The sequence below is a fragment of the Capricornis sumatraensis genome, chromosome 18 (assembly GCF_032405125.1).
Source record: "Capricornis sumatraensis isolate serow.1 chromosome 18, serow.2, whole genome shotgun sequence".
NCBI lineage: Eukaryota > Metazoa > Chordata > Mammalia > Artiodactyla > Bovidae > Capricornis > Capricornis sumatraensis.
In genome coordinates, this window is record NC_091086.1 from 11593163 (window position 1) to 11607860 (window position 14698).

The window sequence follows — 14698 nt, forward strand, 5'->3', positions numbered from 1 at the left end:
CCTGGGAGGCCCATCTGCTTATGTGGGTCTACCCACTAGGTCCTGCGAGACACGTTACCGGGACTGTTCTCATCTCCTCCCCTGAGCGCACCTTTTCACCCGTATGTCTTTAATCATTTCTTGAGGTACATTTACAGGCAGACCTCAGAGATACTGTAAGTTTGGTTCCCAGTTAACCCAGTGAACTGAAGATTGCAATAGAGCAGGCCACATGAATTTTTTGGTTTAACAGTGCATAGAAAAGTTATATTAAAAAAAAAAAAGGAAAGTTACATTTACCATACACTGCAGTCTGTTAAGCGTGCAGTAGCATCGTGTCTTCAAAAATAATGTAAATACCTTAGTTTAAAAATATTGCCAACAAGTGTACCACCTGATAACACAGGGTTGCCACAAACCTTCAGATTTGTTTAAAAAAAAAAAAAGCACTATTTTTGAAGCACAATAAAGCAGAGCAATAAAATGAGGTGTGCCTGTACCCGCTGCCAAACCAAGCATGGAACTGGGAGAATCCAAGCAAAAGAGAACTTCCCTCCATGACCCGCCCAACAAATCAAGCTTCTCATTTCTCATGACACTGGGCCTCCTTGTCCATGAGCAGAAGTCATTTTTTCCCAGCATGGATCACGGTTTACTTTCTGGTGTTTGCACCTGGCATTGTACTGTGACCACAGTTAGTGTAGTTTTCCCACTGGTCAGGGACACGGTTGGCCATCTAGCAGCTCCATGGTGGTCTATCTTGGACTGTCTTTTCATGGAAAACGTCTATTGTTTCTACCACAGTAATGCCCCTGATATTTACGGGATTTGCTTTACGGGATTCGCATTGCTTCCCGACTGGGTCCATGCCCACTTGTGCCACCTCCAGCAGTGTGTCAGTATATACCTGTACTGGTATTTCTGGGTTTCATGCAGATGTCTGGTTATAATGGAGAGGGATGATTCTTCATATGGTGGGGTTGTCATTGTGGTTCTGCATGGAGGCAGCCCCCAAAGGGCCTGTCTGCCCCCACTTGCAGTTAGCCTGGACCCCTCAGCCACCCGATTTTGAAGGAAGATCAGGCTAGGAAAGGTATGCGAGCCCATGGAGGGTGTGGGCAGGAAGCCGCTCCTCCTCCTGGGCTGCTGATGAAAGCAGGGGCAGGACCCCTGGGGTCCATCAGGCTCTCGTTTCCTCATTTCCCAAGCCCGGTCCCCAGCCACCCACCAGGTGTTACTCTGCTCCCACATTGCCGTGGGGGCTGCTTGTTATCGTTCAGGTCTCAGCTCGAATGCCACCGCCTCAGAGAGAGCCTCTCTGACCACCTGTGTACAGGAGCCACCACGCCTGGCAGCACTCGGCTCTCTGTCCCGAGCGCAGACCACTGTGTGGAAGATGCTGGAGAGGGACTCTGTTGATCCAGCTGTGATGATGATGGCATTGTGGTGGCTTTCTTTGAAAGTGTCTCTGTCTTTTAGAGTGACATCATGAAAGTATATGTGGAGGAACTGGTGTGAGGTCTGGGGTTTGCTTCCAAATGAAATGTGGGGAGAGGAGCAGTGGGATAGAGATGACGCGGAACTGGACATGTGCTGTTCGTGGCTGAAGCTGGGGGACGGGCGGGTTCCTGGAGGTTCCCCCGTGCTTCCCTGTGATTTATGGCTGGGTTTTTACAAAGATGTTTAGGGGGAGGGAGGAGGCCAACAGGGCATGGGGTGTGCCTGGATCAGGTTGGAGCTGGCAGTCCCGAGGAGGGGTCCTCTGACCAGGAGCCCATGCGGGTGGGATCAGGTGCAGGGTCTCCAGTGGACATTTGGCAAATTACACCAAAGACCTTAAAACTGGTCACTGCCATTGGTCATCAGTTCTACTCATAGGAGAGTAAGCTAAGGAAACGAGAGTATGCAAGGCTTTAGGAAAATAATGGTTGTTAGATCATTGTTTATAAGAGTGAAAATGAGCCACAACGTTGGTGCCTGGCCCCAGGGGCCTGGTCGAGCACATCGTACGTGGTCTTCCCTGGGAGACGCGTGCAGCCGTGACGGTGATGTGTCAGAACCTACTGGTGTTCGGGCAGCAAGAGGTCCTTGAGCTCCTTCTACGTGGCAGGTGTTGCTCGAGGGGATATGGCGATGGATAAAACCAAGGCGGTTTTATGCTGTGTCCTAGACTTGTCACAATGTCAGCGGTGTTCAGTTCTCAGAAGAAGGTTCTGTATGATCTGATTTTGTATTTATGTTTAGGGAAACATAAATACATGTGTAAATAGAAGTCTGGCAGTTTGTACGTGAGAGTACGAATGTATGATTTTCTGGGCAGGCTGGCTTTGTCGGTGATTTTTTTTTTTTTTCTTTACGATCATCTGTGTTTTGTACAGGCTGAACAGAACTATTACAGCTGTGATTTTCATAGGGCATTTTTATTCTCATCCCTTCAGATGTTTTTCAGGGGCGATGGGGATTTGGAGCATGGTGTTTCAGATGTGGTGCTGGGGCTCCTGGTTTAAAATGCAAAGCCTGAGCCCCACCCCAGCCTCAGTGCACAGAACCTTCAGGGGTGAGGCCCAGGTGTCTGCCTGTTAAATTCTGGGTGGCCCTAGTGCTCTGGACAGTCTCAGTGCCAGCAGGGTTGAGCAGAGGGATGTTGGGGTCTTCATGGGCTTAGCCTGAGACACAGAGCTTTTCCCAGAGTTTTAGAGGAGTCAGGTCTCCAGACAGTTCAGGAAGCACTGCCGTTTCCTTACTAAGATGTCATATTGGCAGGGAGGGGCTATGAGCACCATCCCCGTCCTCTACCCATTTACAGAAGATGAGCCCGAGGGCTCCGGACTGACTGAGCCAGGAGACCAGGATTAGAGCCCACAAACCTAAATCTCTGTATTTGTTTCGCCTGCATGGGCCCTGACCCGAGATTCTAGAAGGCAGCAGTAGAGGGGTCTCTGAGGTTCTCCTCACATCCCAGCAGGCCCAAGGGAATGTCATTTTTCCCGGATGGTTTTAGCGGCTCTGGGCCAGCATTCTCTCAGCCTGGTGTTTGATTCCGGTTACCTCATGCTTATCAGAAGCTGATTCATCTCTTCTCCCATTCATGGGTCTGACCAGTCAGCTTTCCATCCATTCACTCATTCAGTAGGCATTTGCCAGTGTCCAGTTCGTACCAGGCCCTGCGCAGGGTTCTAGGGACACCAAGATGAGGAAGGCTTAGCCCTCCATGGCCTCGCTCATTCAGCGGGGATGGCGTGAGAGTCTCCATGAAACAGGACACAGGGCCAGATGGAGGAAGAACTCATCTCTCATCAATTGAAAATGGAGAAAGAAATTAATCAGTAATCTGTAAATGCGGTTCTTCTGGTTGGTGGCTTTTTCTTTTTTAAAATCTTGAACTGTTTCGTTTCAAAAGTAACAAGTATTCAAACCAGACAAGAATGTGTACAGTGACAAGTGATTTTTATCAAATCTCGCCTCCCCTGCCCCAAGGGTGAAACTGCTCGTAGTTTCTTAGGTATCTTCTCAGAAAATTCTTCTATGTATTCACGCATGGAGAGGAGTGAATCTTCCTGATCTTTTTGCTTAGCCATCCTCCCTGGGAGTCTTTTCACTTAACAATAACCCCCTGGAGAATGGCCTTTCCCAGCGCCCCCCTCCTCAGCAGTTGCCCTTTGGTGGACATTTGGACTGTTCTAGAATCTAGTATCCATGTCCAGTGCAGGAGTGCAGATCCTGGCAGATGGAATCTTGCAATTCCTGGTGCCCAAAGGGAGAAACGAACAGGGGTTGTTTGGTGAAATCGTGCAGTCCCCTCTGACCCCTTCTCCTGCCCCCACCCCACCTCAGTACAGCTCCAAGAAGGTTTAGGGTTGAAATGATGTGAAAAGGCCTGCTGGCCTGGCATTGCCCTTCACCCTGCCTCATGCTGCTGAGTCTTTCCCACAGCCCTCGCCTCCCACGACTACATCCTGAAAATCGTGCCCACCGTTTACGAAGACAAGAGCGGCAAGCAGCGGTACTCCTACCAGTACACCGTGGCCAACAAGGTACGCGGGCGGCAGCTGCGTGCGGTTGCGCCCTCTGCTGGCCGAAAGCAGAGGTCCGGCGTGATTTCCTCTGATTTCCTTTCAAGGGGCCTTTCCTGAAGGGGTCATTTGCCCTGGGTGAAGAGGGGAGACAAGTCTCAGAGTCAAGGGGAGGAAATCAACTGGGAGATTGGGTGTGATCTGGTTGAGAAAGGGCAGGCAGGTAGCCTTTCCCAAAGATCTAGGGTTTGCAGACATCACAGCCGTGTATCTGGCTCTGGTCCTTCAGACATGGGACTCTGATTGGTTAGCACACAACAGATACTCTGGCTCGTGGGGCACAAGCTCTTTATCCAGAATCGTGAGGCTCTTGAATTACACCAGATGGCTGTTGGTTAACTGGTATGTTCCAGGACCCCAACACTCCATGTCGTGGGGAAGTGGGCGGGCCTTGGTGAGAAGCAAAGGTTCGTCAGAGCCCTCAGAACAGGGTGACTGACAGTGGTTTCAAGCCAAGACAGCCTCAGCTTCCCCGGAGGTCACCCTGCCATGGGACATGCGTGCTTGAAGCCCATGGGTTGAAGTATCCCCAAAAGACCCTTTACACTAGGTCCCTCCCTCTTTTTTTTTTTCCTTTTCCAGAACCACCCAAACCCCTTAAAGCGATATATTGTTTGGCGCTAATAGTAATAATAGTAAGAACGAAAGTGAAAGTTTTAGTCACTCAGTCCTGTCAGACTCTTTGAGAGCCCATGGACTGTAACCCACCAGGCCTGTCTGTCCCTGGGATTCTCCAGGCAAGAATACTGGAGTGGGTAGCCATCCCTTCTCCAGAGGATCTTCCTGACCCAGGGACTGAACCTGGGTCTCCCACACTGCATGTCTGGGCCACCAGGGAAGCCCCAGGAAAGAGTGGTCGCTGTCATTTATGGGGAATGACCGTGGGCTGGACATCATGCCCAGCTCTCTACTCCACCATCGTTTTCAGTCATCACCACAGCTCTGATGTTGGGCCTGTTATTGCCCCCATTTTGCAGATTTGGCCACTGAAGCACTGAGAGGTGGTCCTGGAGCTATAAAGTGGATGAGTGGGGATTAGAAACAACTTCTCCAGCTCCAGAACCTGGTCTCTCGACCATGTCACCTACTTAGTGTGAACAGGGGGCCTCTGAGTCTGCCAGGCCAGGAGCCCCTCTTTCTCGCGTGGCTTGGGGTCCCTCTGCCTGGCTCCACCTGCACTGATGTGCTGGTCTAACTCTCTGGGGCGGAGGCATCCTGTTTCTTGGCGGGCATCTCACTGGAACCCTCGCGTGCTGACAGCATCTAACAGATGGGGAAGGCGGATGCAATCTGAGCAGAAAGCGTGTGGGCTGTGGCGCAAACTTCCGGCTCAAACCCAGCTCAGCCACTCACTCGGGCTGTGACCTGGGACAAATCACACAACTACCCTGAGCCTCAGTTTACTCATGTGTAAAATGGGGTTGGTCCCCACCTCAAAAGATCACTGTCACATGAGGCAGTGTTTTTAAAACCACTGAGCCCACAGAAAAGGCTTTGGCAAATAGTACCTACCGCTGCTCTGTTCTATTATTTTCCTCTGTCCCTCAGCTCTGGGCCATGACCCAGAGAGTCACCCTGCCCCATCAACTCTCGCAGGAGAAAGTTGATTTGCCCAAGGCTTTTTCCTCTGAGACTTTGGCAAGGGCCCAGCGGCCAGGACTGCGTGTTTAGCGCTCTCGCAACCTCAGCTCTAGTCTGGCCTGTGAGCGAGAGGGGCTGCATCTACGGAGACTGGTGGTGGTCCAACAGAGAGGGCCGGTTTCAAGGTTGTCCCTGAGAAGCTGCAGAGCTTGGCCCTTAGCGTTTGGGGTTGGGGTTTTAGTTTGGTTTCCAGTTGCTGTGGACGGACGAGTCCCCATGAGGTTTTCAGCATCCTGAAGTGGATGTGCTGTTAATTCAGCCCCTTGGTATCCTTGGAGTCCCAGCCGGTGCCTTCTCCAGGAGTCTGGTGGTGGGGCTTTGTCCTCTGGCTTTCCAGCTTGGTGTGTTCCTTCTTTGAAGAAGCCCCCTCCCCACATCTCTCTCTCACACACAATGCTCAGGAGGCCATGCGTGGCTTAGCCTGTCCCCTCCTCGCCAGGCCTTCCAGATGCCTCTGGGACCTGGCCATTCACTGACAGGCCGCTCAGCGCGCCGTGCCCCTCAGCCACGGCACTCACAATGCTGCAGTGTGGCAGATATCTGCACACCTGCCTCCTCCTCCAGACTGTGGGCCCCTCTGGGGATGGGGCAAGGTGTTCCACCCAAGGTCCCCAGCACCCAGCACGGGGCCAGCACGCAGGAAGGATGCTTGGTGAACAGCCACCGGATAAGCCAGTGGATTCTGCGTGGCCCAGGAGCTGCAGGGGAAGTAGGCCTTTACTCAGACTGAGCCCACGTCGCAGTGGCCCTGCAACAGCTCTGCTCTCAGACGCCTCTATTTTGATTCTGGTGCTGCTTCCAAGGTCATACCATCCATTTCCAAGCAGCCAAAGGGGTCCCAAATGCCCCCAGCGAGTGGTGGCCCTCCAGATGCTGATGGCCGAGCTTTGGGAGAAAGAGTGTGAGAGGAGGGGTCCATGAAGCCTGACTCTGCGGGGAGGAGTGGGTTGCTGGGGACCCTGTGCAGCCCACTCCCACATCCCCCGTGAGACACGGTTGGAGTCTGAGTCTCGCACCCTCGCCTTTCTGTCATTCCGCTGCAGGAGTACGTCGCCTACAGCCACACGGGCCGCATCATCCCTGCCATCTGGTTCCGCTACGACCTGAGCCCCATCACGGTCAAGTACACGGAGAGACGGCAGCCTCTGTACCGGTTCATCACCACGGTGAGTGGGCGGGCGCCGCCTCCAAGAAGCAGGATGCAGCCTGCAGGGCGAGGTGCTCAGCCTGTCCACACAAGAGTGTTTAGAAATGTCCTCAGAGGTACATCAATGTCAATGGCATTTCATCAAGAAAATCTTTTCCAGAGGGGAATGCCACTCATTCATTTGCATCCCTTAAGCAATTCCATCTTTAGCTGTTCCTGTTCCTGATTTTCTCCAGTGTTTTTCATTGTGGTGGAAATTATTCCTTAGCAGAGCTTCTCCTTTTCTGCGTAAGTTTACAGTGAAGATTTCACTCATGGTTTTCAATGCTAGCTGCTGATAATGTCAGATTTTTTTTCCCTTCTTTCCTTCCGCCTATTCTCTTTTTTCTTTTTTGCCATTGTCTCCACTAAGTCCAGTTTTCTGTGGGGCAGTGTCAAGCTGATGTCAGCTTTCCTTGGTACTGACTATTTCTGTCAACTGTTCTATCCTGACTTCCCATGCACAGTGTCCTTGGGGTCAGAACAGCAGGGTCACAGTGCCCTGGCCTGGCCAGGAGGCCTTGAGAGGTTTAGTAAGCCAGAGGCGGTGGAGGTGAACGAGATGGGGTGATGTTCCCTCCTTCTTAGATTGGAAACTGCCGATTGGAAACTGCCTTTCTGCCTCTTTGTACTTTTAATAATGAGAGAATTTTAAAATGAGTTAGCTGTCCAGTCTTGGCTCTTTCATTTCCTGCTCCGACTTGGTCTGTATTAGGACTCTGTTATTAATCCAAAAGAGACAGGACCCCACAGTATGCTGGCTTGAAGGACACATGGGCTTCAGGTATGGTTAGACCCAGGGACAGATGTCTGAAAAAGGTCTCTCATCATCCTGCTCTCATTTTCAAATAGAATTTACCAGTAGAAAGTGCCTCTTTCGCAGTAATTCTACCCCAAGTACTGGATGGAATAGCATTGTCATTGGCCTGGCTCAGGTCCCATGCCATCCTTGTGGCCTGGAAAATGAATGGTGTGCTCCAGTGGGCCAGCCCCACGCAGACTGCAAGGACAAAGACTGCGATGTAGTCTTTGGGGGGGTAGTCTTTGTGGGGTTCCCCAGAGAAAAGTCAGAGGCCAGTCACTAGAAGGAGGATGGGTTGCGAGGAGGCCCAAGGCCGGATGGCCGCTCCAGGCGCTCTGTCTCATCCTCTATGAGATAGGAATAACAGTCCCCACTCTTCCTGCCTCCCACGGCCTTGTGGGACTCAGAGCAGATCAGGAAAGGGCTGCTCTGCAGTTCCAGAAAACCATGTGGATACAAAGGATGTCAAAAGTTTGGGGCTCATATGAGCCTCAAAATAGCCTTTTGCCGTCCTCTGACTCCATAAAAATTTGAAACTTCTCATCATCCAAGGGTACTTAACATAAAGCTAAAATACCAGACACAGACTGGGAGAAGATATGTGCCCCACATACAAGAAAGATGTGGGGCTTCCTGAGTAGCTCAGCTGGTAGAAAATCCGCCCGTGATCCAGGAGACCCTAGATCCATTCCTGGGTCAGGAAGTTCCCCTGGAGAAGGGATAGGCTATCCACTCCAGTATTCGTGCGCTTCCCTGGTGGCTCAGACGGTAAAGAATCCACCTGCAATGGGGGAGACCTGGGTTCAGTCCTTGAGTTGGGAAGACCCCTGGAGGAGGGCATGGCAACCCACCCCAGTATTCTTGCCTGGAGGGTTCCCATGGACAGAGGAGCCTGGCGGACTACAGTCCATGGGGTCGTAAAGAGTCGGACAGGACTGAGCAACTAAGCACAGCACAAGAAAGAGGTATGCTTCGGAATTTGTATATCAAAAAATTCCTACAGGGAATTCCCTGGTGGTCCAATGATTAGGACTCAGTACATTCGCAGCTGTGGGCCCAGGTGCAATCCCTGATTGGGGAACAAGGATCCTGCAAACCACATGGTGTGGCCAAGAAAGGTAAAATTCTACAGATCAGTAAGACAAAGTTAAGTGATCAAAAAGAAAATAGCTAAGGACTTCACTGCTGACGGGAGAGACCACACTGACAATGGAAAGATGCTGAGGTTCACTAGGAACTAGAGGAATGGGATTCAAAACAGCAAGACCCAGTCGTATCCTATCAGACTGGTGGAAGGATAGGCCTGCCCTGTAAAGGCTGGGAGGATACCAAGCAGGAGGACTCATATATATTCTCTGATGTGAGTGGGCTCAGCCACTTTGGATAGAGATGCACTAACCCCTTGGCTCCAAATTAGGGAATTTGAGCAAGTGATTCTACCCAAGGCCCCACAGGGTAGCAGCCCAAGTAGGTCATGGCACTGAGTCTCAGCCAGTACTCCTACTGCAGGCCCAGAATAGGACAGGAGTGAAGATGCAAGTAGGCACCCCTGTGCAGATGTGGTCTGCATCTCAGAGGCCCTGGGGTCTGCAGCCTTGACAGTGGTGGAGAGACGACCGTGCCCACACCTCGCCGTGGGGTCAAGGAGGCTCTCCTGGCCTGCTTTCTGTTTGCTCCTGCATTCCTGACAGCTGAGGCTCTGAGTGTTGAAATTTCTTGCCAAGTGGCTGAGAAGTGAAGTGACTTCATTTATTTGCTAAATAATATTTGCTAGACTTTACCCTGTGCTGGACAGCAGGAATAGTGAACTAGACAGAGTCTCTGACCTTAGCTTGCTTCCTAGCAGGTCAGGGAGATGGCTGAGCAGGCAGAGCTGCAGTCTGGATCAGCCAGGACTCTGATGTGGACCAGGCACCCCAGTGACAAAGACTCTTCTCTGTTGGGAAAGTTCAGAGAAGGACACCCCAGGATGGGTCTTGCAGGGTGAGGAGGCATTTTCTAGGCTGGTGAGCAAAGCAGAGAGAGCCTTAGCGAAGGGAATAGTGTGTCCCAAGGCGCACAGCACAGCGTGTCTTGTGGAGGCATTGTAGCTTCTTTTGATGGGGAAGGACTTCTGAGAGCTGGAGGTCCCCCAGACCCCCAAGGCACATGCCTGACCTGCATCACCTGGAGGCCTTCTTCTCTTCCCTTTGGCCACCAGGCACTCATCCACCCCTGCCCTGCCCACCTCCACCTGAATGGGGACCATTCTGCAGGGTACCTCCTGACATCATTAGCCTGCTGGGTTTTCTGAGGGCCCCATGCTGCCATCTTGGTTGCCACGGCAACTGTGGGGTCAGTCCAGCACGAGCCCGCCGGCTGTCCCTGGCAGATGGCGTCATTGTGGAGTTTCAAAGGCCCCTGTCATCGGGCGGCAGATGTGGGATGACGCTCACATGCAGACACACATGTACAGAGACCCCCCGGAGCCCTCGCCGGGCAGGGTGGGGCCAAGAGGGAAGTGGAGGCACCTGCTGTGACTTTTCTTTCTCTCTTTATAAAATCAGACACTTGTGTGCAAAGCCCTGAACCCCCAAAGAGGGGCCTCTGCAAATAGCGCCTCAGCGGGGCTGTTGAAGAGGGGACTTAAGCCAGGATGTCGTCAAGTGGCGGCTGTGTGGAGGCAGCTGTGGGTGGGCTGGAATGAGGGGTGGGTGCAGGCCGGGGCGGGAGAGTGGGTGTGGAGGGGAGAGGCAGGTGGGACCTCCCCGAAGCATTCTAAGTAACAAAGCCCTGGCTTATTCAGGGCTGCCCCTCCAGGCTCTTATGGTCTACAAAGGACCAGTTCATTCCCAGCCTGAGCAGAGGAGGCATCCTCCTTCCAGAATTCTCCACCAGGCTGCCCAGGGGTCCTCTCTCTGGATACCCGGAGAACCTTGTTCAGACCTCTACCTTGTGTTGTTCCAGAAAATTGCACCACTGAGGGAATAAACAGATGGTGTTTAACAACATGCAAGCGATCCCCTTTCGAGTGCCCCCTCCCACACGCGCACATTTGTTCCCTACCCCGCCACTTGCCAAAGCCCCTTTTTGGAGATGGCCTTCGAGTGGGCAGTGGTGACAGATTGGATGGTCACGTTGCTTTCCTTGTGTGTTTTATTCGACTTGGGGGGAGCAACCAGAAGTCACCAAGTATATACCAGACTGGGTCAGTATGGCCGTGAGATTTTGTCCACCGGAAGGTAGCAGCTGTGATGACACGTCCCGTTGGCCAGTGGGGATGGCTGAGTTAGGTGGCATCCCTGACCTCGTGGTGCTTCTTGCCAGTGGAATAATCCCCCAGTCTTTTGATTGCACTTCATAGCTGCCAGGCCTAAGTATGAGGAGTTCCAGGTCTAATTCACCTCTTTGTTACCCACATCTAGCACGGGACTTGGCCTTGATATAGGTGCTCAGAAATATACAAGGGACAGCTGCTTAAAGAAGTGATCGTAGGGCTGCACTTATTAAGCAGCTACTGGGTACCAGGTAATTTTACAGTCATCTCCTTTAATCCTACTAGGAGCCCTCCAAGGTAGATGGTATCATTCCTGTTTTATATGGAAATTAACTGAGGCCCTGAGAGGTAAAGAAACTCTTCTAAGATCACACAGCCAGGATGTGGCAAGGCCAGGACTTTGCCCTCCAAACATGCCTCTGCCATACCCTTCCCCACCAGTTTGGGAGCCTGCAGTTACCAAAACAAAGACTCTCAAGGATGTCCCAGCTACAGAAGCCCCCAGAGGCCACGGAGCCCTTAATAAGATACCAGGATCATCTGATATAGTGACTTCTGTCTTGGGACTCAAGAGGAAACATCATGGCAGGAAACAAGGCGATATCATGCGCGCGTGTGGGAAAGTCACAGTCACGCCCGTGCAGACGCAGGCAAGCAGGCAGACTCCGCCTGAGGCCGGTCAGCTGCTGATGTGCAGGGTTTCCTGCCTTTATCTGATTACTTTTCGCTCATCTGTTGGGCACCTGCAAGGATTTTCCCATTGACAAAAGGCAGCAGGTGCATGAGGTGGGGGCACTTGGGATGGTTAAAAGAACAGAAGCTGAGAGGAGAGAAAACTGAGAAGGTTTTCCATCTGAGACTGTGTGCTGGGAAGAGACCAGCTTGGTGGCTGGACTGCTGGAGCAGCCGTTTCAGAGCCTCCATTCTCTCCCGCTCGGGCGTTCCTTGGTGCGGCTCTCTCTCTCCCGCAGGGCAGGCTCCATCACCGTTCCTCCAGACCCGGGCTAGCCCAACGAGTTACAAGGGGGTGTGAAACGGAGCCAACACAGGGAGGGCACACTCCTTGGCCCATCCCCCACGAGACAGTTTCCGTTATCTGAGGAACAGAACAGAACCCTAAATTAGCTAAGTTATTCAGATCTGGAAATGGGTTAAAAAAAAAAAAACAAAACTTCATTTCTGGTCCTTCTTGGCATTTGAGCCAAGTTCGTTCTTCCAGAAGGTTGTGCACCAGGCCCTGATTGCTTCAGCTGGGTCTGGAACAGAAATGCCTGGCACTTCTTTTCTAGGGCAGGTTCTGAGACAAGGACAGAGTATTAGAATGGCATGGGCTACGTTGTATAAACCACACTTATTTTTACAGCCACACAGCTTCTTCATGAACTTCCCTGACAGAGACTTCTTACCTCAGGATATCTGATATGTAAGACTTAGCTGAGAAAACAAAATAGAAAGAAGCCATCCAAAAAAAAAAAAGCCATCCGTACGTGCAGATGAGGACTGAGGGGAGCCTTCAGGTCGGGGAGAAGCAGGTGGGAGACCTGAAGAGAAGCAGGCCCCCTGTAGCCCCCCAGACCTGGGTGCTCATCCCGCTTGCCCACTTGGTATAGCTGTGTGACTGTGGGCAAGTCGTTCCCTCTCTGAACCTCTGTTTCCTCACTATGAAAAGGCGCTCAGGCCATTTGCCCCACCACTTGGCACGATGGGGTGGGAAAGCAGAGGAAAAGTGCTGTCTCGGTGCTGGCACATAGTAGGTGCTGAACAGAGGGGGCAGTGATGGGGAGGGTTTGGGGGTTTGTCGCTTTGTTTTTGTGTTTTTGGCTTTACCACATGACATGTGGGATCTTAGTTCCCTGACCGGGGCTTGAACCCACACCCCCTGCATTGGAATCACCATCTTAATCACTGGACTGCCAGGGAGGTCTCTAGGGTGGTGGGTATTTTGCAGCTGCAGCCACTGTAACAATGGCAAGGAAAGGGCTCCACTCTCCCTCCAGCCCCCTGGAATAAGGGGCACCAGTGGGAGGTTCGGCAGGCATGACCCCATGGCTGGAGATCACCGTACCCTCTCCACCCCGCCTCTACTCCCACCTCTCCCAGCTCCAGTCATCAGCTTCCCTTCCGCAACAGCCCCCACCTCTCTCAGCCACAGCCTCGGTGTTCTCATCTGAGGCTCCAGCCTGACTGCCGCCGCCAGCATTTGATGGGACTCTGATTCATTATTTATTTCCTCAGACTGTGCCTTTTCCCCGAGCCCTGCAAGCAGGGCTGAGTGCAGGAGCAAAGTGAATGAATGGTTCCCAGGCACTTCCAGTGGTACATCAGGCAGCTGGACAGAGCCTCCTAGTGGACCCCATTCACAGATGGGAGAAACTGAGGCTCTAGGGGGTCCACTGGCTTTCCCAGCCAGGGTTGCAGAGCTGGGAGCTGCCCCCAGGAATTCTGACTCCAGAGCCTGGTGGGACAACAGAGGGATTCAGGCCACCAGCCAGTGTGGTTGGAACGTGTCCTCTTCATGTTATAAGGTCTCAAGAGCAATGACTAAAATGGCAAGGGAACACACACACCCCTTCTTCTCGAGGTAGACGCGCTGACTTCATTCTCCCCACAGTGGAAGGGCGGGCAGCTGGGGGAGCCACAGGGAGGAAGCGTCAGCCTGAGAACAGAGGGGCATTATGGATGGCTCCTGATGGAAGCAAAGGAACGTGCGTCTCCCAGACTCACTGGGGCCTCCGGACTGAACTGTCCTCATCTCCGTTTCTGGAGCGGGCCTGCTGACCGGAGCGGGCTCGCGTGTGCCGGCCAGGGTGGCCGCTCCCAGCTCAGCAGCCCCGCTCTCCCCTCCCCTACCCCCACCCCAAGGTTGTTCCCCTGCCTAAAGGGGGGAGATGCAGGAGGCCAAGGGAACAGGCAGTGAAGTGGGTGTGTGTGACATGGGCAAGCCCACAGCAGTCCTGACACGGGAAGGGGTGGGGATCAGCCTTCCCGTCTGTAAATGTTAGGAGACTGAGGCTCAGGGAGCAGTGGGGGCGGCCTCCACCATCCTGAGTCTGGTCCTCCACCCACCGGCCCCTGGCCCACACCCCGAGGAGTGAGCCGTCTTCGCCCCCCGCCTGGGCCGGGAGCCCTCCTGCTCCCCTCCTGGGACATGGATTTGTTCATTCATTCTCTTATTGCTTCTCTGCTCTTTGTCTCTCACTCCCTGCTTTATTCGGTGAACATGTCCTGAGCCTGTGTAGCTCCGGCGCTCCTGCTGACTTCTCTCCCTGGTGCGTTCAGGACAGCGAGCTTTATTTACACTGTAGAGCTGGGGTAGGAGGTGGGGAGTTAAGGGGTGCTCCTTGCCTGGCCCAGGGCTGGAAACAACCTCTGTGGTCTGCGGTGCTTTGCCCCCACACGTGTTCTTCGTGACATACGCTTCTTGCAAACCTGTTTGCATCTGTAGAATGGACCTTCAGAGGGCTTGGGACCTGAGCAACCATAAAGAACCTGCCTGCAGTGCCTGGGACATCCTCACCGCCCTGTCCTTGCGTAAATTGCCTTGTCCTTTGCTTAAAGAGTTAGGTAGAGAATGGAAATTTAGCCCCAAAGCCCTGCTCTGGGGAATAAGTGATATTTTATATGTTGTTCTTTTTAGACTGGGTCTCAGGCTTAGAAAAATCTCAGATCCTAGCAACAAGGTTGGAGCCTTCCAGTCAATTGGAAGGTGAGATGAGGTCCCATTTACTGACTACCTACTAAGTGCTAGGCACTCCAGAGGC

General features: G+C 52.7%; 1 protein-coding gene across 1 annotated transcript in view; it reads left to right on the forward strand.

Annotated features, from left to right (window-relative positions):
- The window catches only part of ERGIC1 (endoplasmic reticulum-golgi intermediate compartment 1), a 114247-nt gene that overhangs the window by 94711 nt on the left and 4838 nt on the right, over window positions 1–14698 (forward strand). Inside the window, exons 8-9 of the mRNA XM_068990515.1 lie at window positions 3913–4013; window positions 6737–6859. Coding sequence (XP_068846616.1) covers window positions 3913–4013; window positions 6737–6859 — 224 coding nt within the window. The remainder of the gene's footprint in view (window positions 1–3912; window positions 4014–6736; window positions 6860–14698) is intronic.